General features: G+C 40.0%; 3 protein-coding genes across 4 annotated transcripts in view; 2 read left to right on the forward strand and 1 right to left on the reverse strand.

The window, feature by feature from the left end:
* Positions 1 to 6,098, forward strand: part of oxsr1b (oxidative stress responsive kinase 1b) — a 42,160-nt gene extending 36,062 nt beyond the window's left edge. For both annotated transcript variants that reach the window (XM_022216012.2, XM_022216013.2), the window contains 6 exons: positions 825 to 1,010; positions 1,167 to 1,222; positions 1,343 to 1,395; positions 1,666 to 1,734; positions 3,190 to 3,254; positions 3,453 to 6,098. In XM_022216012.2, the coding sequence (XP_022071704.1) occupies positions 825 to 1,010; positions 1,167 to 1,222; positions 1,343 to 1,395; positions 1,666 to 1,734; positions 3,190 to 3,254; positions 3,453 to 3,527 (504 nt within the window). In that variant the 3' untranslated portion in view covers positions 3,528 to 6,098. The remainder of the gene's footprint in view (positions 1 to 824; positions 1,011 to 1,166; positions 1,223 to 1,342; positions 1,396 to 1,665; positions 1,735 to 3,189; positions 3,255 to 3,452) is intronic.
* Positions 6,099 to 6,387: 289 nt separating this feature from the next.
* Positions 6,388 to 13,448, forward strand: LOC110966590 (solute carrier family 22 member 13-like). The gene is made up of 10 exons (XM_022216014.2): positions 6,388 to 7,688; positions 9,382 to 9,485; positions 9,852 to 10,006; positions 11,228 to 11,399; positions 11,514 to 11,634; positions 11,710 to 11,804; positions 11,884 to 12,098; positions 12,500 to 12,608; positions 12,734 to 12,928; positions 13,006 to 13,448. The coding sequence occupies exons 1-10, from the start codon at positions 7,308 to 7,310 to the stop codon at positions 13,079 to 13,081; spliced, it is 1,623 nt and encodes a 540-aa protein (XP_022071706.1). The 5' UTR covers positions 6,388 to 7,307; the 3' UTR covers positions 13,082 to 13,448.
* A 3,427-nt stretch (positions 13,449 to 16,875) lies between these two features.
* On the reverse strand, positions 16,876 to 21,589 carry LOC110966593 (solute carrier family 22 member 13-like). Its single transcript, XM_051940379.1, has 9 exons — positions 21,215 to 21,589; positions 20,974 to 21,077; positions 18,839 to 18,993; positions 18,506 to 18,677; positions 17,902 to 18,022; positions 17,713 to 17,807; positions 17,384 to 17,598; positions 17,152 to 17,260; positions 16,876 to 17,074 (listed from the first exon to the last, which is right to left on the reverse strand). The coding sequence occupies exons 1-9, from the start codon at positions 21,587 to 21,589 to the stop codon at positions 16,876 to 16,878; spliced, it is 1,545 nt and encodes a 514-aa protein (XP_051796339.1).
* Between the last annotated feature and the right edge of the window lie 356 nt (positions 21,590 to 21,945).

Raw genomic sequence — 21,945 nt, forward strand, 5'->3', positions numbered from 1 at the left:
AGCAATTGGGTAGGTATACAACCAATCAGTGCAACGAATAGGCTGACGTAGTTCCTAGAGCGCCGGCGGATTGTGGCTAAGTCCCATTAGCTTCCCAACCAGCGGAGCCAACTGGTATATTAAGGATTTACCATATCCCGTCGGCATAAGTCCAAATACGTCTTTCTTCTCAATGAAACACTTCAGTGCCGTCCTTTGTTTATCTTTCAAGTTGAATTTTAGCTTCAAATCTTTAAGGGCTGTGGCCAAAGCTGAGTCGAAAGATGTTTATTGTGCGCCGGTTGTTTCTGTCAGAATCGTCGCGCCTCTGTCGTCACTTAGTTACGCCCGCCTTCTGACTCTACACTTCATGGTGATTGGTCCGGCCAGTTTTAGGAGAATCCAACCTCGAGCCTTATGGAGGGTAACTAGACCCTCCCTGGCAGAGAATTAAATTCGTTGCCGTGGGTTGTCTAGCGCGGCTAGGCTAGTGCATTTGTGCAAATGGGAGTGGATCAAAAAGGAATAATTTTGCTTCTCAAATGGAGGGAATTAGAGATAAAGGCTTGCTTCTAATACATGCCTGCTTCAAATAAAGGCCTCTTACCCTCTAACGACGAAGTAAATAAAGGAAATATGGTAACAGATGATGCCACCATTTTCTCCTTGTTGAAGGAATTTAAACACTCTGTGCCACTAGATGCCACAACAAACGGAGCACATCCATTTTGGAACTGAATGCTTCTTACTTGGAGACAGACTTATTGTTTAGTTTCCTTGGTTTTGAAATACAATATTTCAGTCTGGGGCCAAAAGGTGGACCACTCAACCCATTTTTCCTTCAGGTTTTCCAGACTCCTGAGCCTTTAAGTAGTCAACTCCAGCCGATGGCCGCCGGTCAGGCTGAACTACCTCAGGCTGCAGGCCAAGTTCCACTGCAGCCCACACCAGTCAACACTCAATCCACTGCCCAGGCTGCATCTCCCACACCAGGCCTACCTGCTGCTGCTGCTGCTACTGTTCCCACTCAGGCCAGTCTCCTTAGTTTGTCTTTGCCATCACGAGGTTTATTTTAACACTGCAAATTCACAATTCACTACAAGCTGTTTTTAACATCATGTAGGGATGCAAATTATTAATGAAGCTTTCATTTTATGCAAATTAAATGTTTGTATCTGTTCCAACAGACTCCAGCTGCCTCTGGCGATGTTAAGGCTCCCATTAGTTTGGTATTAAGGTTAAGGTATGCTTTCCCCATCACCACCTAAAATGAGGGGATGATTTGTCAATCTAGCCATCACCTTTTCTTTACACTCTATGAACTTTCCACCTCTTATCTGTATTCTTTCCTTTGTCCCTTCAGAAATTCAAAGAAGGAGCTAAATGACATCCGCTTTGAATTTATGCCAGGGAGAGGTAAGTGGGCTTTATGTATTGAGACAGTTTTATCACTCGAAACCAAGGCTTGGTGTACTCCGATAACCGTCTACTTTAACAAAATGTGAGCTCTGGGTGTCATGTTTGGAACAGTCGGAACACGCCAGAAGAGTTTTTTTTTTTTTTAGCACGGGGAGCTCAAGTGTGTTACAAATCATTAAGCCACGATTTTGCCCTGTTTGCTTTTTTGAGGTACGTTCCGTATTGGTGCACCTTTTACAGCCGGTGTCTCATGCTTTGAATTTACAGACACGGCAGATGGTGTGTCGCAGGAGCTGGTGTCAGCAGGCCTGGTGGACGGGAGGGACTTAGTAATAGGTCAGTAATAAAAATCCTTTCGCTGCCAGTTCACGCATTCTTTGCTCGACACATTCAGCAGGAAGGTTAAAGATTATCTTTTCATTACGTAGAGCACATTTCATCCAGTCACTTGGCCTTCAGTCATACAAACAGTTTAACTCTTTAACTAGCATGTGCAGGACGTTTAAGAAAACTTCAAACGACAAATTAAAAATCTGTACTGTTTATACTGTTCTCAGTAACAACCCAAATGGAGTTCAGCAATAAATCAATCCTGAGGTGTGAGCTATGCTGAAATCTGCTTTAACAGGTGTCATACCTCAGGTCAGATCGAGTGAACGGTCAGTCCAGAGGCCTGTACTGCAAAGCAGAATTTGAGTTGACTTAAGGTTTTATTAAGGACCGTGGTTCACTTCTTCCTGTGTCCATCACCGTGGTAACCTGTGCTGAACACCTGACCTGCCCCAGAACAGGTTTTGTTCAAGAAAACAGATCAAAGCTCATGAAAATAGCTTCACTATTCCTGGAAGTTCTTGCAGACCTCAAATGTTTAGATCTGCCATTTGAAAGCAGTTTCATTGTTCTGCAGGCCTTTTTATGTCAATATAATCATAAAACAGAGACTGATAAAGCTCCAAAGCCATATACTTCTTGACTTTATAAAATTTGCAGTGAGCCTTTTTATTGATTTGAATGAAGTTTTTATATTTCTTCTTTATTTGCTCCCAGAACTGTTTAACACCACCATTCAGCTGAAAGAATAAAACGGCCTTACACACAATGAGAATTACAAATTACCTACAAATATCCTCTCCTTAAACATTCAGCCTTTATCTCTACAGCAAATCAGCCATTTACAAGCTTCTAGGCCTTCTATAGTAACATTAAGGTGATTTTTTTTTTTTTTATTCAGCAGGTGTAGTACAAAGCATTACATTAACCCTGAATGTGAAATTACTATTTTTGTCCTCCCTGTAAATATACTTGTTTGTCCTTTGCATAATTTGTGTTGTTAGTGGGACTGCATCTGTAATTTAGTTCCATAATCTTGTGTGCATGGTAATGATTTAACCGATTGTTAAAAAATAAACTTGCGCCGAATGATTATATGATTATAAAAGGCTAATCCCATCATCCCAGTGATAATGATAAGCTTAATAACTCACACTCTCAGATGCCAACTCAGCCCCATTCATGTGGCTCACAGCCAGATCCAGGGTTGATTTACCGAGTTTATGACCGGCGTTGTGTGATCGCTGAGCTAGATAGCGGTTGTAAGGTTCAGTGAAGCCGGAAAACAAAAGGACGCTCTGGGTGTGTTTGACTTGCTTTGTTTTTCAAGTCAGACAAGAGGACAGTAGAATAGCAGTGTAAATAAAATAATGTCACATCTTTTTGCTTTTTGAACCCAGACAGCTGATGTCTTGATGTGTTTTTAGTTTTTGTTGGACTGAAATTTACTTTTCTTTTCAGTTGCTGCAAATTTACAGAAAATAGTTGATGAGCCTCAATCCAATAAAAATGTCACTTTCAAGCTGGTGAGTGTGCTTTTTTCCTCTTATTTTTTAATAAAAAGGTCTTTTCCAGCTAGAAGTTAAATCCTTTAATACTACTTCCAACTGCATCTTTTGTCTAATAGTGAAGAAAAGATTACTCTTAAGCAAAACTGTTGTATTATTTTACCATTCAGACATGTTTTTGCTGACATTTTTTAACACCACCATTTATTTCCATAGGCTTCTGGAATTGAGGGATCCGAAATACCAGACGACGTCAAGTTGATGGGCTTTGCTCAGCTCAGCATTAGTTAAACTGTTGTTCTACCTGGGACCGTGACTTGCCTAAAAAATGTGAAAATTAAAAAAAAAATAGTTTAATGCATTTTTTTTTCTTTCCATGGCTGTAAAGAAACCACTACTGCCAAAGAAAACAGTACCATTGTGTCACCCATAGGATTATAAAATGCCGCCTGGATAAAAATGAGGCGGTCCGCTGAAGCGTCAGAGCGAACAGTATGAGAATCACTCGGAAAAAAATAAAAGTTTACAGTGTATAAGTAGAAGGATGCAAGTATCAACAGCAAGCTGTTTTTTTTCCTTTCTGATCTCCATCGTTCTGTTATTTTTCTCTCTAATATGTGATGCATTTGCACAATCTGAACTAACGCCCTCGAACCCCGATAAGTGTAACAATGCCTTATATTCATCAGAACTACTGAATGCACGTTTTGGGGACGTCCCCCGGCTACCATGTGGAGCATTACGTCGTCTGAAATGCACAAATGTGGTTTCAGCTGCCGATGTCCAACTTTTTACGACATTTCAAATGAACTGAATATGACATTTTAGACAAACTTAATGTAATTCCAAATGACTTGATCAGAAGGCTGTGAACACAATAATGGCTTAGTTAAATTCTGTATTTTTCCTATTATCAACAAAACCCATAAAAGACCAAAATCAGCAAAGTGTATCTCTAAATGTTGAATTTCTGTACAGTGACTGCCCATTTGCTCCTTTAAAAATGGGTAAAAACTGTACGGTATCATTTAATAAAAGCAGTGAAATCCTTTCCTAGAATGGAATACACGTTAACGATTCACTTCTTGGTGATTATTTCTTAGCAGTATTTGGTTCCTTGTGAGATATTTCAGCAGCAGTAAAATTCACTGAGTCAAATAAATTGTTTTTCTGACTACAGTTTACCTTTAATGAAGGCTGTCCAACGTTTACACTGTATCCCAGTAACAAAGGAGGTCTGTTGCAGAGGCTAATGAGCTACTATATATCAAACTTACTCATTAATATGAATATTAACTGGGATACGACTTGGGATTTGTTGACAATAAATAATAAAAAATACAGGATATCATCAGACTTATGCTCCTGATGGAAATCTCAAATAATTTTGCTCGATTAAAAAAAAAGCTTAGGAGAAGAGTTTCTACAAGTACCGTAGCTTCCAAAAAAATCTAGAAAAATTCTTCATCTTCTCTATCTGATTATCGATTGAATTATAAAGTAAAAAGCTGTGCGGCAGCTGAAACCACATGCTGTCCGAGCAGATGCCAGTCTGTCGGTATTAGTTTGTGTCTGTTTGGAATCGGTTTCACAAATCCTTAAGAAGAAAAAAAAGACGAAGACTTAAGTGCATATTTGTTTATGTGGATGAAAAAATAAGTACTTGATTTAACCTCTAGTATGTAAATAATGACATTTGGCTTTGATTTGTTTTTATACCGGGTGTTTCACTCTTGGCCTTTTTTTCTGTCTCGTGACACGACTGTGGGTTGAAGGAAGACGTCAGCAGCGCCGCAAGTTTGACGTTTTGCAGGGCGCGCTGTCGTCAACTGTGTGCCACGTATGATGCTCATTTACCTTTTACTCATCGGATATCGTCAGCTTTTTACTTTTTTTGCCTTTTGACAAGTTTGAATATATTTTACAGTGGAGGCACAGATGCACCACGTCATGCCTGGCCACCTTAAATTTCCCCAAATTTTGAATAAAATCGCCTCCAGCTCTTAATAAAGCCGAGGCTGTTTACAGTAGCTAGTTCTTTTAACCCACATCTGAAGTCATACAGCTGCTTAAACATATGTGTTTTTCTGCTTTCCTTCAGCTTTGAGACCTCAGCCGTGATTGTAAACATTTTTTTTTTTTTTGGAAAAAAGGCTGTCCTCGGCACAGACGTTTCATCCTTTTCAGCCGCACTCTGGATGTTTTTGTGCGTTAACGTGCATTAATAACACGGTTTGATGAATGTGCACCTCGCAGTTACCGGCGACGTCAGCGGGAGGTTCGTTTACCTCTCTGCTGTAATGTGTAGATCTGAAATGCCAGCAAAGTTGAACTGTTTCATTTGGTCATGTGATGCTGTCATAACCCTACAGATGCCATATTGAATGAAATTGAATGCATTTTTGCTTGCAGATAAAATGTTCAGTATTTTGACTATAAACATGTTAAATTTTACGCTAGCCTTAAACTGAAAATGACCAAGTGTATTTTTTCCTCTCTCTTTTTTTTGGTCAAGGTTTTGATTTAGACTTTAAGTGTCTTTGAAAAGTAGTTCTGGTGGCATGTGAAAATTACACCAACTCATCTGCTCCTGTAAGAGGTGCAGCAAACCCAATGTTACTCTTAAGTTGTCAAACTGCAGTATTTGGTGCCATTTTCCTGTCTGCAGATGATGGCAGACGAGGACAGGATCGGTGTGTATGACCCCTGAGAGAAGTGCGTGTCTGTTTGTGTGTGTTGTGTAGCTCAAGCCCTTCTTCTAACAAGAGTTGAAGATCTAATGGCTTATTTCTCCTCCCTCTTTCTCCAACAGTCTCTAACAAAACTGTAGCAACTGAACAGATGACCAGAAAAAAAACAAAACATAAAGCAACAACACTTTTTCTCCAGGCAGTAACTAATCAAGGCTGTAGTATATTTGAACTTTCCACATGTTTTCAGTTTTTTTTTTCGTTCTTTCATTTGCTCTAATTTTGATTGTTTTGGAGTTTGAAGCATGTTTCTCTGGATTATTTTTAATCAATAAAGAATGAGCATATCAGCCTCCTCCTACAACATTGTTTTTGTAAATGTAACTCTGGTTTTCAATAGAATTGCTCCTGTTAGTTAAGAGAACTTTACTCAAGAACTGAAAGGGGACAACAAAGAAGCCTGAAGTGATTTAATTACCATTTAATTTTGGACTTCAGTCTCATCTTCTGCATTGTTATGTCACCTGTTGCAAGTCTTATTTTATAGCTGATTCTCCATTTGAGGAACTGGATTTGTTCCATAGCTCTTAATCCCTTCAGGTTTATTGTTTTTACTATCTTAAAGGTTGCTTCTATCAGCGTTTTCCAGCCTGTTTTACGTGCCCTTGTGTCCACTTTGTCCTGTCATATCCTGATTTGGTCCCTAGTATTGATCAAGCTTCATAAATATTTAGCATTTACCTTAATGCACCTCTGCAGCAGACCCTCTGGTCAATGCACTGCACTGTTTAAAGGACTGGGAGTTCTTTATCTGTTAGCTTTTTGTCAAGGGCTTGGGTTTGGACGTTGTGGTCCTGCCAGCTACATAAAATTACTTTAGCGTTTTTGCAACAACATCATTGTTTCTACTTCTTGCATGTTGCGTAGCAGTGAGATATGATCACTGTCCTAAGCTGCTGCTGTTGAAAGCAGCTCAGTCAGTCTGGTTAGTGAAGGATTTCTAAGAACACTGGGAGATCTACAGTCCAGGGAATATATTTTTGGCTCCAAGGTTGAATGTCCACCATATGTGCTCCTCCTGATAAGGTCATGATAAGACTTTTGTGTGCTGCAGTCATAGGTTTAGGCCTTTTATCTACAATTTGTGTATCAAACACAGTTATTATACTGATAAAACAAGCTACACCTGAGGTAATCTGACTGTTGATGCTGGGCGGTATGCTAGTCTGTAAGCAATTTGACTGTCATAAATACAGTGATTATCGGTTTAAACATTAACTCGGAGGTCTTTCGTCAAGTGGACTGCTGCTGACTGAGCTTCGCTTTAAACCAAATCTTCGCCTGTTCTTGCGTTCCACTCTGAGGAAATTCACATTCAGCTATGAGCAACTTTGCGCAGATCTTGAAGGAGATCGGGGAGTTTGGTTTATATCAGAAACGCCTGGTGGTTGCATTATGCATCCCCACCGTGTTTGTAGCGTTTGATGTTATTGGGCAGGTGTTTACAGGCATGAGCTTCCCACATCACTGCAACACTGACTGGATCAAGGATCGTGGACCCAACCTGACAGAGGAGAGGCAGAAGAGTCTCACCATCCCACTGAACGAGGATGGAAGCTTTGAAAGCTGTGAAATGTTCACACCTGTACCTGGGGCTTGGAATTTGGAAGACATTGAAAAGTATGGGATTAACACCACAACAGGATGCATAAATGGAACGGTTATTGAGATACCTGAAGGTGCCTCCAGCATTCTGACTCAGGTGAGATATATTTGTGCAAAAACTGAGCTTATCTTGTGCCACCAGTTCATAGTATCATCATTACTGCTTGTAGGATTTTAGTATTGCAGATTGCCATCTTGTTACTTACATAGATGTTGTGAGATTTCTTGTTTTCCTCATTAAACATAAACTGGATAAGAGAAGTCGATGTAATCAACGTGACGTCACCCATTGGGTTGTGGACTACCGCTCTGAAGTCTTGTGTTTGGTGTTTGTCATCGCCGTTTGTTTTTGCCACCTCATCTTTGGATGAGAAGGCGGGGCTTTGGAGGAGATGCGCCAGAAGTTACCTGCTAATGCACAGTTATCTTGGTTAGCAGGGAGCAGCTGTAATTCACAAGAACTGTGATACTAGAGGAGATGCTAGTTTCAGATTGTGAAAGTCAAATTTGAAGCAAAATATACTCACCGTGGGGGAAGAAAATGGCAGATGCAGTTTGTAGCCTACTTAAAGGATGCGTCTTGTAGAGCCAGACCTATCAACAGCAATGTAGAATAGTCTGACTGCACTGCATCATCAGATATAGGAAAGAAACCGCTCTGGTGTGTTTGTAGGGCTACCAATCACAATCAACTGCACAGTGGCCCTCAGCCTAGGATGCAGTGATGGTGGCCCCTCAAATTAGATGCAAGGCAGTTGTTTCGATGGAACATTTGCACGTAATGAGGAAAGCACTGTCACTGAAGTGGCGAATTTACTGAAAGAACTAAGCAAGCCGACCTTACTGCACGATTCAGATCTACAGGAAACTTGCCATTTTCAGCATGAGTCGAGAAAGCCGAATGAAACGAACAGCCTAAATGGCGAGTTCATACCCAAAATCAACATCTAGTGAGTCAAAATAATGTACAGCAGAGTAGAGAATCTATACATCTGCACAGAAGTTTGTGTATGGCCTTTGATTAAATTTACATCACCGGGACCCTAGTGGACACTCATGTACTCGCAGAAAATATAACCCTAATCTTTGGGTGTCTTTTAGTACAATCTAACAACAACAAGGTGTTTTTAGGTGACCAAAATTTTACAACCACCATTCACAAACTGAAAGCGTGCTAAAAGAGACAAAGCTCAAAACACATTCACAGCTATTTAAATGTGCACATTACCATGGATATGCATTGCTGACCCTCTACCTGCCATGGTAGCAACTTGTCACTGACAAGGTTGGAATACCTCAAAGTATACAGTGCTTTATTGTCTATTTTACTGGGAAAGGGGGTAATTTACAGACTGATCATCATGCTGTACTGAAGGAGACTTAAAACTAGTGATTAAGACCATAAACTAAATAAAAAATTGTTTACCGACATGATAAATCTGACTAGTGGGGTAATTTTCTGACAGACTTCTATAGAATCAGACTTCTTTTTGCAACCAGAAGAGTCGCCTCCCGTTGGCTGTCACAAAAAATGCAAGTTTAGGACCCTTCTGCATTGGCTTCATTAATTTAGACCCCAAAGATATGTCCAAAGCCTATTAGTAAGCGTTGTCAACTCTGATCTTTAGTTCTTGCCTGAGACACCATGCTCTTTTAGTAAAGAAATTTGGTTAATAACTGGTTTGTGATACCTGATGCTGTTTAATGATAGCTTGTTTGGTTGACAAATTGACTAAAAGCACACTTCAAATGTCATGATTTATTCTTTTTTCTTCTTTTGCTGTTATCAGTTTAACCTGGTGTGTGACAGGAGTAGTTTTATCGAGGCCTCACAGTCCATCTACATGGCTGGTCTTCTGGTCGGAGCATTCCTGATGGGGCAGTTAGCTGACAGGTACGAACCTCTATTCTAATGCAACTGACCTTAAGACGCTGATTATTTAGTCCATTTAGTGACTTGGCCTTTAAATTCTTGAAAATAAGAAATAGCTATTGGATGCACACATTCTACTAAAAGTACTGCACATAGCTTCCATATTTTAAGTCCAATTGTCCAATGATTAGCAGCTTATAAGCTCATTTTGCTAATATGACACTGAAAAGGCAAGAGAAATGTGAGGTTTATAGAAGACTGAAGGAAAACAATAGATGAAATTCATGTGATATCTGGAAAACAACAAATACTATTAATTTTGCTGCGTATCACGTTTGTATAAAAGCTCATACATCATTGTAACAGATCTTCTTCGTGCCTCTGCAGGTTTGGTCGACGCTTTGTGGTCCTGCTTTCGCTCCTCCTCCTGCTGTTGTTTGGTGTGGGTGCTGGTTTCTCACCCAACATCTATGTTTATATAGTTCTCAAATTTTTAGGTGGCACCGCTATTTCAGGCATTATCGCCAATGCATTTGTGATAGGTGGGTACAACGTTCACAGCTGAATTTAATGCGTCCGTCTGACACCGCGTCATTTCTGGTCCTACCACTGCAGAGCTCGAAAATCAGACTGTTAAATTCTGCACATGGTGATTTAAAGCTGCCGATACGTGTAGATGACCCAAATAACTTGAGTGAATGTAAACCGACACCATTTTGTTTCACAGTTTAAAGAGGGAGTATGTGATTTTAATGAATTGCAATTTGAGTCAAATCAAGTGAAAATAGTTCATGATCCAACCCTGTCTCTGCAAAATGGCATTCCTAAGCAATTAAACTGCACTTGTATTTCAATTTTGAAAGAAATGTAACTTTGCTTTGAAAAAAGAAAGCTAACATTGTGACATATTTGGCTTTCAAAATGACAAAGTTGCAAAGTCCACGTCAGGAAGAAGAGGGAGGATCAAAGTGTACATCAGCAACAGGATTTTCACCCGTGAAGCTGGGGTTTGTGCCCCATGTGGAAGCATTATTCTTAGACTCAAGTTTGGTTTTTGCTTGTTGTTTACTTTCAGCAAATACTCATAATTTGTCAGGAAATATATTTCCCTCAAAACACAAGTACAAATGCCGTTTAGTTGTATGGGAACAGACATTTTGCACCATCTGCTAGCTTTAGCTTGTGTGACTTTTCAGCACACACAAAAATATTTTGTAAATGAGAAACAAAAGTGGCTGGGACCAATTCACACAACATTTTTCTAGCTTGCCCTGTGCACATTTTTGCTTTTACACATTCATGCTCATGCACAGGACAAAAGGGAAGGGAAAGGAGGGTAGAAGGAGCGACAGGGACGGTGAATCCTACACAAGCTAAACCTAAATACGCTAACTAGCTAATCAACAAACTGATCCATGCATCCTGTGTTTCATTAATCCTTGACTATGATCTACATCCATCTAAATAATCAAAGCAAAGTGCGTGAGTTTAACATACATGCCCATAATCATTGATGGGTGTTGCTAACAAATACTAATGCACACAACAATGCTAAATCAGTTAGACCTTAGTCTGTCTTTCTATTTGTAAAATCAAACGTCTCAGCAGTGTCTTGGCTTGCACTCCAGAAGTATATTATGATTTGAGCCTTGCATGCGTTGCCCTGCCGCAATCCAGAACCATAAAAACACATTAAAATAAGTAACACGCCACCTGAACAATGCTGAAGTTGTGCCTTTTCCGTCTGTGCTGTTGCTGTTCAGGTGGAGAATGGAGTGATTCTTCCAAGTTTGCTCTCTGTACCATTGTCTGCCACTCTTTTTTCCCTGTTGGACTGATGGTGTTGTCTGGCCTCGCCTATTTGATCCGCAACTGGAGGATCCTGCAGCTGGTGCTCTTCAGCCCTCTCCTCCTCGTCCTAGGAATTTTCTACATGTCAGCAGCCGATTTCGCCACATTAGATGCTTATTTCCACAATCGCACCCACAGAAAAACATAAAAGACCACATAGATTTCAGTTTGTAACCCTGGTACCTGTTTGTTTGCTAGAGTTCTTCCAGAATCGGCTCGCTGGCTCATTACTCAGGGCAAGAAGGACGAGGCCATAAAGGCGATCAGGAAAGCAGCCCGAGTGAACAAGAGAAACGTCCCAGAAGATCTTCTAGAAAAAGTGAGCAATATCAAACACAATAAAGTGCTGAAAGGAACACACCTTTTACCTAAACAATACACGTATATTGTGCAGCTGGAGTTTGAGGATACGTCCAAAAAAGGAAACATGCTGGACATCATCAGGATCTCTTATCTGAGAAAGCGTGCCATCATAATGAGCTACATCTGGTGAGTATAATTCCAAACTTCTGCCCTTCGAAACCATTCTCTCTGCGGCTGCACTGAAGATGTCTCTCACATTTAATAGGTTTGGAACTAGTCTGGTGTACTATGGGCTGAGCCTGAATGTTGGCAATTTTGGTCTGGATATTTACCTCACGCAGTTCATCTTTGGCGTGGTAGAACTACCTGCACGTCTGGGCAGTTTGCCTCTTCTCCAGCGCTTTGGGAGGAGAATCTGTCAAGCGGGGGTGCTGCTTTTTGCAGGGGTTGCTTGCCTCGTAATCCTTGTTGTACCAACAGGTAACGTAGCGATGGGTGATACATGTCTGCTGTTATCTGATTTAAGATACTGATCATTTGATTTTGAAGATCGAGACTAATCACAATTTTACAAAAATATTACTCTTTAAGAGATTTATCTAGTAATTCAAGCAGGAGTTTTATTTTAGGAGAAGCTTTTGCTTCTTTCCTGCTCTAAAAACAAACTATAGCGAGTGCTAAAAAGAAACATTTGGTAAAGTCCATTGGTTCCAGACTTAAAGTTTTGTTCAACGCCTTGGATTTAAGCTGGAAGTCTTCAATTATATCTTGATTTCTTTATTTTAAATCCACTGTGGATCTATGCAGAAGAAGAAAATACTAAACTTGTATGTCACTTCTTCCCTGTTTGACCCAGATATGTGTTTTTGTTTGTCCATCAGACCTTCCTGTAGTGGTAACAGTCGTAGCCGTGCTGGGAAAATTTGCTGCTACTGCCAGTTTTTCCACAGTTTATGTTTATACTGCAGAATTATATCCAACAACTCTAAGGTAAGACGGGTAATATCCCTGATGAGAAACAAAAAATGTTTTAATAAGACATACTGGCAGAAGATGCCATGTTTTTTTCTTAGTAGATGCAATGAGACTGATGAGTTTTTTGTCTGTCCTGGTAGGCAGAATGGTGTAGGGCTGAACTCCGTGTTTGCTCGTGTTGCCGGCATCCTCGCTCCGCTGATCAGACTCCTGGATGTCTATCATCGCATCATCCCCATGCTGATATATGGAATTGTCCCTATTGTCGCTGGGGGGGTTTGTTTCCTTCTTCCTGAAACCGTCAATGCTGAACTTCAGGACCACGTTGAATCTGCGTGAGTTGCTGAACCATTTCACAAGTTGTTTCGCTTACAAGAATTCTACATAACAATCATCTTCTTTTCCATTTCAGAGAACCTAAGGATGGGACTTCAGACACGAGATCCTTCACTGATGAGGGAAAATCAGAAAAGAGCACAAAAATGTAATTTATATGGTTGCACTGGTTTGCACAGTTTTATTGCTGCACTTCCTGACAGCTGGCACACAAGAAATTTGTTTATATGCAGACCTTCAACTGAATCCCATTTAACTTGTAAATTAGTACACAAAATAGTTTTTTTTTTGTATTTACAATCTGTTACTTTTTTCCAGGTTGTAACCAGAAAATTGTTTTTGTAGTTACAATCTGTTAACAATTTGCTTAATTTGTACAAAAGCCGTGTGTTGTTTGATAACTGATGTGTGTGTATTTATATGTGCTATATATTGGCTATGCACTTGTCTTCTCTCTCTTTGGTTGTTGGGTGAGAGTATAAGTGTTCTTCTTTTCCCATGAATAAACTATGAACCCTCTGTATGTGTATCAGATATGAATAATCTTTATTTATGCAGCACTTTTTAGAATCTAGCTTGGCAGGGCAGCAAAATGCAACAGAAGGTCATGAAATCCTCAGAATTTTAAAAATACTGATAGCAGCACAAGAAAGTGTATAAAACAAGCAGAGTAGGAACATTAATAAAAGAATAAATTAAAGTTCAAAGTAAATAAGAACTCTGAAAAAGGCTTCCTGATTAGAAGAAATCTTAAGACAAGATTTTAAAGAGGTCATGCGTTCAGCTGTTAAAAAAAGGTTGATGTTGTCATATTTCATTATTCTTGTTGAAACCAATGTTATGAGTCAGCTCTCATGAAAAAGTATAGGAAGAAGCAGACCTGTCGTGACCCGTCGTAGCAAAGTAAGTACAATAAAGTACAACATAATCATCACTTTTATTCATCTTTCTTCACACCCATTAATTCAGCAATGAGTTGTTGAACAAAGTGAAATATTAGCAGCTTTTTATTGAGAGTGTTGATGGTGCAAAAGTTTGGAAAGTGCTTGTTCTGGAGCTCTGCATCCATATTTCAAAAAACCTGATAGGTGTTGCTTTAGGCATTGGTGCCTTCCATCCTGTGTTTGAAGCTACCCATTTCCGCTGACTGTCTTTTCATTAAAAGCACACATGTAGGATTTAGCAGCATCTAGTGGTCAGGGTGCAAATTGCAGCCAATCTTTTCTCAATTTGTACACATGCGACTCCTTTCCTCGCCTCCTGTCTTATTCCTTCAAATATGAGATACAAGAGGAAGAGACATACGGAGATGGGAGTCGAGGCAACAGACACTAAGGTGACGTTAGTAAAGTTGTGGTTCAGCTACACACGTGGACAAAATTGTTGGTGCCCTTCGATTAATGAAAGAAAAACCCACAATGGTCACAGAAAAAATCTGAATCTGACGAAAGAATTAATAAATAAAAATTCCAGGAAAATTTACCAGTGAAAATCAGACATTGGTTTTGAAGCGTGGTTTAACAGAATTATTTAAAAAATATATGATAATTTGGACAAATTACATTTTTTGCTGATACTTCAAGGTGTAAAAAAGTACATATTTGACATTTCTTTGTCTCATTTTGTTTCCTCTGCACTAGCTATGAAGTTGACCTGTATTGTGTTTATTACTCCACCAAGGAACTCGGCGGAGTTATGTGAAGATCGGCGAACCTGGATCCTTCCGTCTGGTAGCAACATTACTCAACAATGGACAAACGGATTTGGATGAAAATTTTAGGGAAGGTCAGAAATGACACAAGGACCCCCTCATTAGGTTTAGGCAGTGATGCGGCTTATAGTCTGGATCCAGGGATTTGTGATCTGTAGTAAAATAATCTGAAATGTTCTCTGCAGTAATGTCAATTTTAAAATACAATAGAACACAGTAAATAGCACTCTATACATTTAATAGTAAACCTTAGAACATTAATAAACACTAGCAGTACTCCATATTCTTAAGTCATTTAAAAGTGCACAGCTCAGCAAACATCATAGTGTTCTGCATAGAAATCACAAAAAGCTGCTCTCAATAATCTTTCACAGTGAGCAGATGTTCTTGTGTTGCAGGTCCATGGTCCAGACGTGGCCATCAAACAGGCTGGGGGGGGGGGGGGTCTGGCACCGTCTATTTCCTAGAGCACCTCCTCTTTTTGTATTCTTCATATGGGATGGAAATAAAGTCTTCTTCTTTTCCTTTCGGCTTTTCCCTTCAGGGGTCGCCACAGCGAATCAACTGCCTCCATCTAACCGTAACATTGGTTTAGCACGTCCATCAAAGGCCTGTAGGTATAAAGCAGGCAGCCCTCCACAATGAGGATGTGAGTCTCCTCTTCCTCCTCCTTGTGGTCGACTTTGGGACGATCTCTGTGTCCAGGATCTTATTAACGCCATGAGACTTCTCAAACTTCACCGGGTTCTCCAGCCACGCATAGATCCAACTCATCATGGCGTCCATGTCCAGAGCAGTGATGGCATCATACTGCTTAAAGCCATCTTCATCAACTTCAATCTGAACTTGGGGCTTGAAGAAATTATCCTGATGGACCACACAGCAGTTGGGCAGGTTCTTGATCAGGTGGTTGGTGAGGCTGGTTTTCCCGTCATTGGTTACGCCGCCGATGCTGATGATGTACTTCTTGTTCTCGGGTTGGTCAAAGCTTGGAAAAAGGGCCAAAAACGTCAACAAAAACGGGGCGGCATAGCTCAGTGGGTAGAGTGGCTGTCTCGCAACCGGAGGGTTGCGGTTCAATCCCCTGCTCATGTCGAGGTGTCCCTGAGCAAGACACCTAACCCCTAATTGCTCCTGATGGGTTGTGGTTAGCGCCTTGCATGGCAGCCATCTGTGTGTGTGAATGGGTGAATGTGTGTGTGCTCCAGGGGCGCTGTACCATGGCTGACCCTGCGCTCTGCAGGGTCAGCTTTTTCACTTTTGAGAGCGCTGGGAGTGCAGAGTCTGAGGAAGACGGTGAGGGACATGGCAAATGAGGCTTCTAGATCTGGTCAGTGGATATGGATTAGGAGAAATAATAAATGGGCCTCTGTACCCCTAAGTAGGTATTCCATTAAAAATCAGTCGTTTCCAGCTAGAATAGTCATTTACCACATTAACAATGTCTAGACTGTGTTTCTGATTAATTGAATGTCTTCGCCCGAGTCAGCTGGGATAGGCTCCAGCACCCCCCGCGACCCTCGTGAGGATAAAGCGGTGTATAGAGAACGGATGGATGGATGGATGTTTTCGTTAATGGAAAAACAACTTCTTTTCTTTCAAAAATAACGACATTTCGAAGTGACCCCAAACTTTCTGAATGGTGGTATACAATTGTTGAAATAAAACAGATTTTTAACAGGTTTAAAAAAACAAGCACAAATCACATGTTCAACAGAATGTACATTTATACACACACAAGTCAACAATAAACACCAAGTCAGACATGCCCTCTTGGACCTGGTTTCCTGCAGTGTCAGCAAACTGTTCTGAACCAGCACTTGTAAAACTTCCCTGTTCTGTCTTGAGTTTTGAGTGTGCATTTGTGAGGATTAGGAAAGTAACACTTGAATTTATTTGACTTCAGACACAACCAGATACGCAAATAAATCTTGTTGCCAAAAAAAAATGTTAGTGTTATTGGAAAATCTTATCTTTCAAAAATGATTAACATGGTAAAAGAACAGTTAAAATAGTCTGATTATGGTTTGAATTGCAGTTCAAAGAATTAGAGTCGTTGCTCTTGAATTTTGTTTTCAGCACGATAACTGTCCTTCATTGGTCCATTCACTGGTTTTCTAAATGAAAAGAAAAACAGAAAAGGAACACAGTTAATACAACTACTGTATTATGTAGTTAAAACACATTGCATGCATATATTTATAGATGTTTTGGATTGCAGTAAGAATACTCAACTCACTTTAGCTCAGTGTGGTCCTGAAGTTCATTATTGAGGGTTTCAGGCAGCAGCAAACACAAACCACCAGCAACAATGGGGATAATGCCATATATCAGCATGGGAATGGTGTAATGATAAACCTCCAGCAGCCTGATCAGTGGAGCGAGGATGCCGGCAACACGAGCGCACATGGAGTTCAGACCGACACCATTCTGTCTGCAAAGACCCACAATCAAGAATCACATGAGTACTTAGAGGGTTTTACATATGCATCACAGCATATTTGGCATTACCTTAAAACAGTCGGGTACAATTCTGCTGCATAAACGTAGGCTGTGCTGAAAGAAGCAGTGGCAGCAAATTTCCCCACCACAGCGATGACTGTTACCACCACAGGAAGATCTGATTGGGGGAAAAGATTGAACACAAACATAAAGACTGATATATCAGTTAGAAAATTGAAAAATTCACCTCTCTGTAAACATTTTTTAAAAAACAGAAACATGTTCAAAGTTTGCAAGATACCTTTTGGGACAGCGAGGACCACAAGGCAAGCAGTACCCCCAAAGAACAGAAAAGACGCTTCACATAGTCTCCTTCCAAAGTATTGGATTAGAAACAAACCACAAGCATTTGCAGGAATTTCAACAAGAGCAAAAATAAACTGTGTGAGGTAGATATTCAAGCCAAAACTGTCAATGTTCAGACTCAGTCCATAAAACAGAAGACTTGCCGCAAACCTGAAATCGGAGACCAAGAGAGGCTTTGAGTTTCACTTCTTCTCAAAAACAAGAAAACTGTGACAAATGTTTGCACTGCAGATATTAAGGACAGTGGCATGAACATCATCTCACCAGATGGAGCCCATTATTAGACTATATTTTCTCAGATACGGTATTTTGAAGATGTCAAACATGTTTCTTCTTTCAGATGTACGCTCCATATTTATCTGAATAAGGAAAAGACAACTTTTAGAAAACATCCACTGCATGGAGAGGTTTAATGTATTTTGTCTAAGTCAAAGTGTGCTTGATGCTGATCACCTGGTCTAGCAGGTCTTCTGGTAGTTTCCTCCCATTGATCCTGGCTGCTCGCTGAAGCTCCTTTTGTGCTTTCTCCTTTCTGCCATGTGTCAAGAGCCACCGAGCTGATTCTGGGAGAAACCTGTGGAAACACAATTTCAAAACAAAGAATGATTCAGTCGTTAAAACCATAGCTTCTGTGGCACTTATTTGGCGTTTAGCATTTGAAGAATATCTGAAAAGGTTAGGGTATTATGGGCTGCACAGCGCCTTGCAGCAAGAAGATCCCTGGTTCAAATCCCGGGGTGGGCCTGGGATCTTTCTGCATGGAGTTTGCATGTTCTCCCTGTGCATGCGTGGGTTTTCTCCGGCTACTCCGGCTTCCTCCTACAGTCCAAAAATATGCTGAGGTTAATTGATTATTCTAAATTGCCCGTAGGTGTGAATGTGAGTGTCATTGTTTGTCTGTATATGTAGCTCTGTGACAGACTGGCGACCTGTCCAGGGTGTCCCCTGCCTTTGCCCGAGTCAGCTGGGATAGGCTCCAGCACCCCCGTGACCCTAATGAGGATAAAGTGGTGTATAGAGAATGGATGGATGGTATGGTATTATGAAGAGGTCTTACCAGTAATTGACTACAAGGAGAATGATGAGAGGGCTGAAGAGTACCATCTGCAGGATTCTCCAGTTGTGGATCAAATAGGCAATGCCAGACAACAACATCTGTCCAATACCGAAGAAACCTATGATTAACATTGTGCAAAGAGCAGCCTTTGAAGGACCAGTCCATTCCATAGCTGTAAAACAGAAGAGAGTCGGTCATACATTACAGAAACAGAAAACCAGACCAGGAGACTGGAGTATGCAATGCAGCAGCACTTCTCTGGTGCTTTCACATTTCAACCAGACAAAAATAAAATAATATGAAAGACATAAATGATAAAAGGAGTGGACTTACCCAGCACTGATACATTCATTGTCATGGATACACTTGAAGTCCCACAAAAAAACTTGAAAACCATGTAAACATAGATGTTTGGTGAGAAAGCAGTGGCCACACCAAACACCAACAGGAGGGAAATTGCAAGGAGGATGGCAAATCGTCGGCCAAACCTATTCAGAGGGGACAATAGAATTACAAACGTATTATATTATAGATATATTATTTAAAAAAACAGTCATGCATTTTGGTTCTGTCATAGATTTATTAGAGGTTGTCTGGACATATGGCATTATCTTCTGTGTCACCAATTTTCATCCAGCAATGTTAATATTGAGTGAATGTATCTTGGTCATTTTAATTGAATTAGGTGATTCTGGGAGCTTTCTACAAGCTTTTACTTCCTTTGATTGCTCTGTGTTTGCCTCCAAGACTCAACCATCTGGCTGATGATTTAGGTTTCCCTGAAGAATCTGTAGGTAATCCTTCTTCCTCATTGTTTCATTTACTTGGTGTAAAGCACCAATTTCACTGGCAGTAATACAGTCCCAGAGCATGATACTGCCACCACCATGCTTTATGGTAGGTTTAGTGTTGTTGGGGTTAAAGGCCTCCCTTTCTCTCCTCCAAACATACTTCTGGTCATTGTTTCATTTGACCAGAGAAACTTTCCTCCAGAGGGCCTTTTCGTTGTCGGTCAGATATGCATCAAACAGAAGTCAAACACTAAGACATAATTTTTGGAGTCACTTTTCTGAATTGTTTAAGGCAATGTTTGGCTTTTTCAGATGTGTGCTGAGCTCCATAGACTTCCCCACCATCATGTTTGTGGCAGAATTTAACAAGTGTAATAAATGAACCATTCATAAATTCATCAGCTCCACTGACAAGGAGGCCATGCCACTAAGACAATTTAATTGTTTTCATGAACAAAGCTTTCAAAATCACCAAAATTGATAATTCAAGTTGTAATGTATACTTTTCACCCAGCAGATTTTGGTCATATGACCAAATCTAGAATTAATCAATGAAAGAACCAAAATGCATGATTGCTTTTGTGACAAGTACATATTTGTTTCACTAATTCCATTATAGAAAATTGAAAGTTACAAAAATCATTGTAAGCTTAAGACTGCCATGATAGATACAGTCTTTACAACTGTGTATGTTTATGGTAGGCAATAACTTTATTGAAAAAATACACAGATCAGCCACAAGACTAAAACCACTGACAGGTAAAAGTAAATGAGCTACGTTGTCATACAGAGACTGAAGATTATTTAATGCACAGTTTCTGATCAGTAAAACTGTTGTTCTACTTGTGAAAATGCAAAACCATGGAAATTTCACTATAATTTGTTGTTTTGTTTTTTTTTTGCATCTGGACCATATTAAAACAGATCGAAAACCAGTGAGCTTAGGTTGGTCAAATCTGGAAGAGATTGTTGTGCAAAGGTTAAAGACACTTTAAAACATGTCATTTTTCATTTGTACGACCATTATGTTCTATGTTAAAATGTAAAAACATGGAGATTTTAATGCATTTTCTTTTTGCATCTGATCAAGTCCAGATCAAAAACCTCTATACTTACATGGGTTAAATCTGGACTAGATTACATTTTTTGTATCAACACAGTTTTTACTGGTCCAAGCCCGATCCATAGAGGTACCATCCAGGAACCCAGTGGATCTAAGGGATCCACTCCCAATGTCCTTGTGCCAGACATAACAGAGGTCCATTTTTATGATACAATGATCAGAGCTGTTTTGGCAACAGGTGCAGACATTGTGGCTGATTGGTGTATATTGCTATACAAGGGTTGCCTTCCTTTGGTGACTCAACTCATAAAGTCACAGAATTATATTAACCCTTTAACAGTCACTGCTCCCTTGTTGTTTTCCATACAGCAGCTTCTAGGGTTGTTAGAATCATGTTAATCTCCACTGACTGACTGCATCAACCTTTAGCAACTCTTCATTACATCTCCACAATAATTCTAAAGAGACAAGATAAAAAAACATTGTTGGCATTCGTTTGTAGTGCCAGATCCACTGCTGGGACACTATTCGTTATGAGGTTAATTATGACATGAATAGTTCCTTAATATGAAGGAAAATCAGAAAACCTTGCCACAGAAGAAGGGATGTATTACCTGTCAGAAATCATCCCATACACCAAAGCTCCAACAAGAATTCCTGCCATGGACATGGACTGTGATACCGCAATCAAACCGTTCTTGTCACAAACCACATCAAACTGAAAACAGCAACAATGGAAACACAAAAAGGGCAATGATTATTTAACCCAACACACAGGGCATACAGTGAAACTGATTTCAAGCAGTGGTCTGCAGGGAGCATATAAATGAACAAATGATCTCTATCTTTGTTTACCTCTGTCACAATGGTGGAACCACCTGGTCTGGCCTCATAGTCCCATCCATCTGTGCATTTTGTTGTGGTGTTAATCCCATACTTTTCAATGTCTTCCAAATCCCAGTCCACAGGTGTGAACATTTCACAGCTTTCAAAGCTTCCATCCTCGTTCACTGGGATGGTGAGATTCTTTTGTCTCTCCTCTGTCAGGTTGGGTCCACGCTCCAAGATCCAGTCAGTGTTGCAGTGATGTGGGAAGCTCTGGCCGGTAAACACCTGACTAATCACATCAAGAGCTGTAAATAAGTTGGGGAGGCATAATCCAAAAAGTAAGCATTTCTGAAACAAACCAAACTCCCCAATCTCCTTCAGGATCTGTCCAAAGTTGCTCATAGTGATGTGTGGCTCAGCTCACAGTGACTCCTAATCAAAGTGCAGCATGAGCAGAGACATTAACAATAAATCACTACAAATTATCTGGTTGATTAATGTTTAACCAAGCGCAGTTGCCTAATTATATGTGTCTTCATCTCATATTAAGAACAACAGTTGTCACTTATCTTGCAACAACAATAAAATTTGAGATAGTTAAAACAATAAAATTAAAACTTTCAAAGATAATGGCATTATCTTTTTAAAAGATGTTCATCTATAGAATAACTATAAGCTTATATTGGACACTTCCATTCATTTAAAATAATTTAAAACAAATTTATCACTGGAAGTAGGTGCAGCATCATGAATTTGCT

The sequence above is a fragment of the Acanthochromis polyacanthus genome, chromosome 20 (genome assembly GCF_021347895.1).
Source record: "Acanthochromis polyacanthus isolate Apoly-LR-REF ecotype Palm Island chromosome 20, KAUST_Apoly_ChrSc, whole genome shotgun sequence".
In the NCBI taxonomy this organism is placed as follows: domain Eukaryota; kingdom Metazoa; phylum Chordata; class Actinopteri; family Pomacentridae; genus Acanthochromis; species Acanthochromis polyacanthus.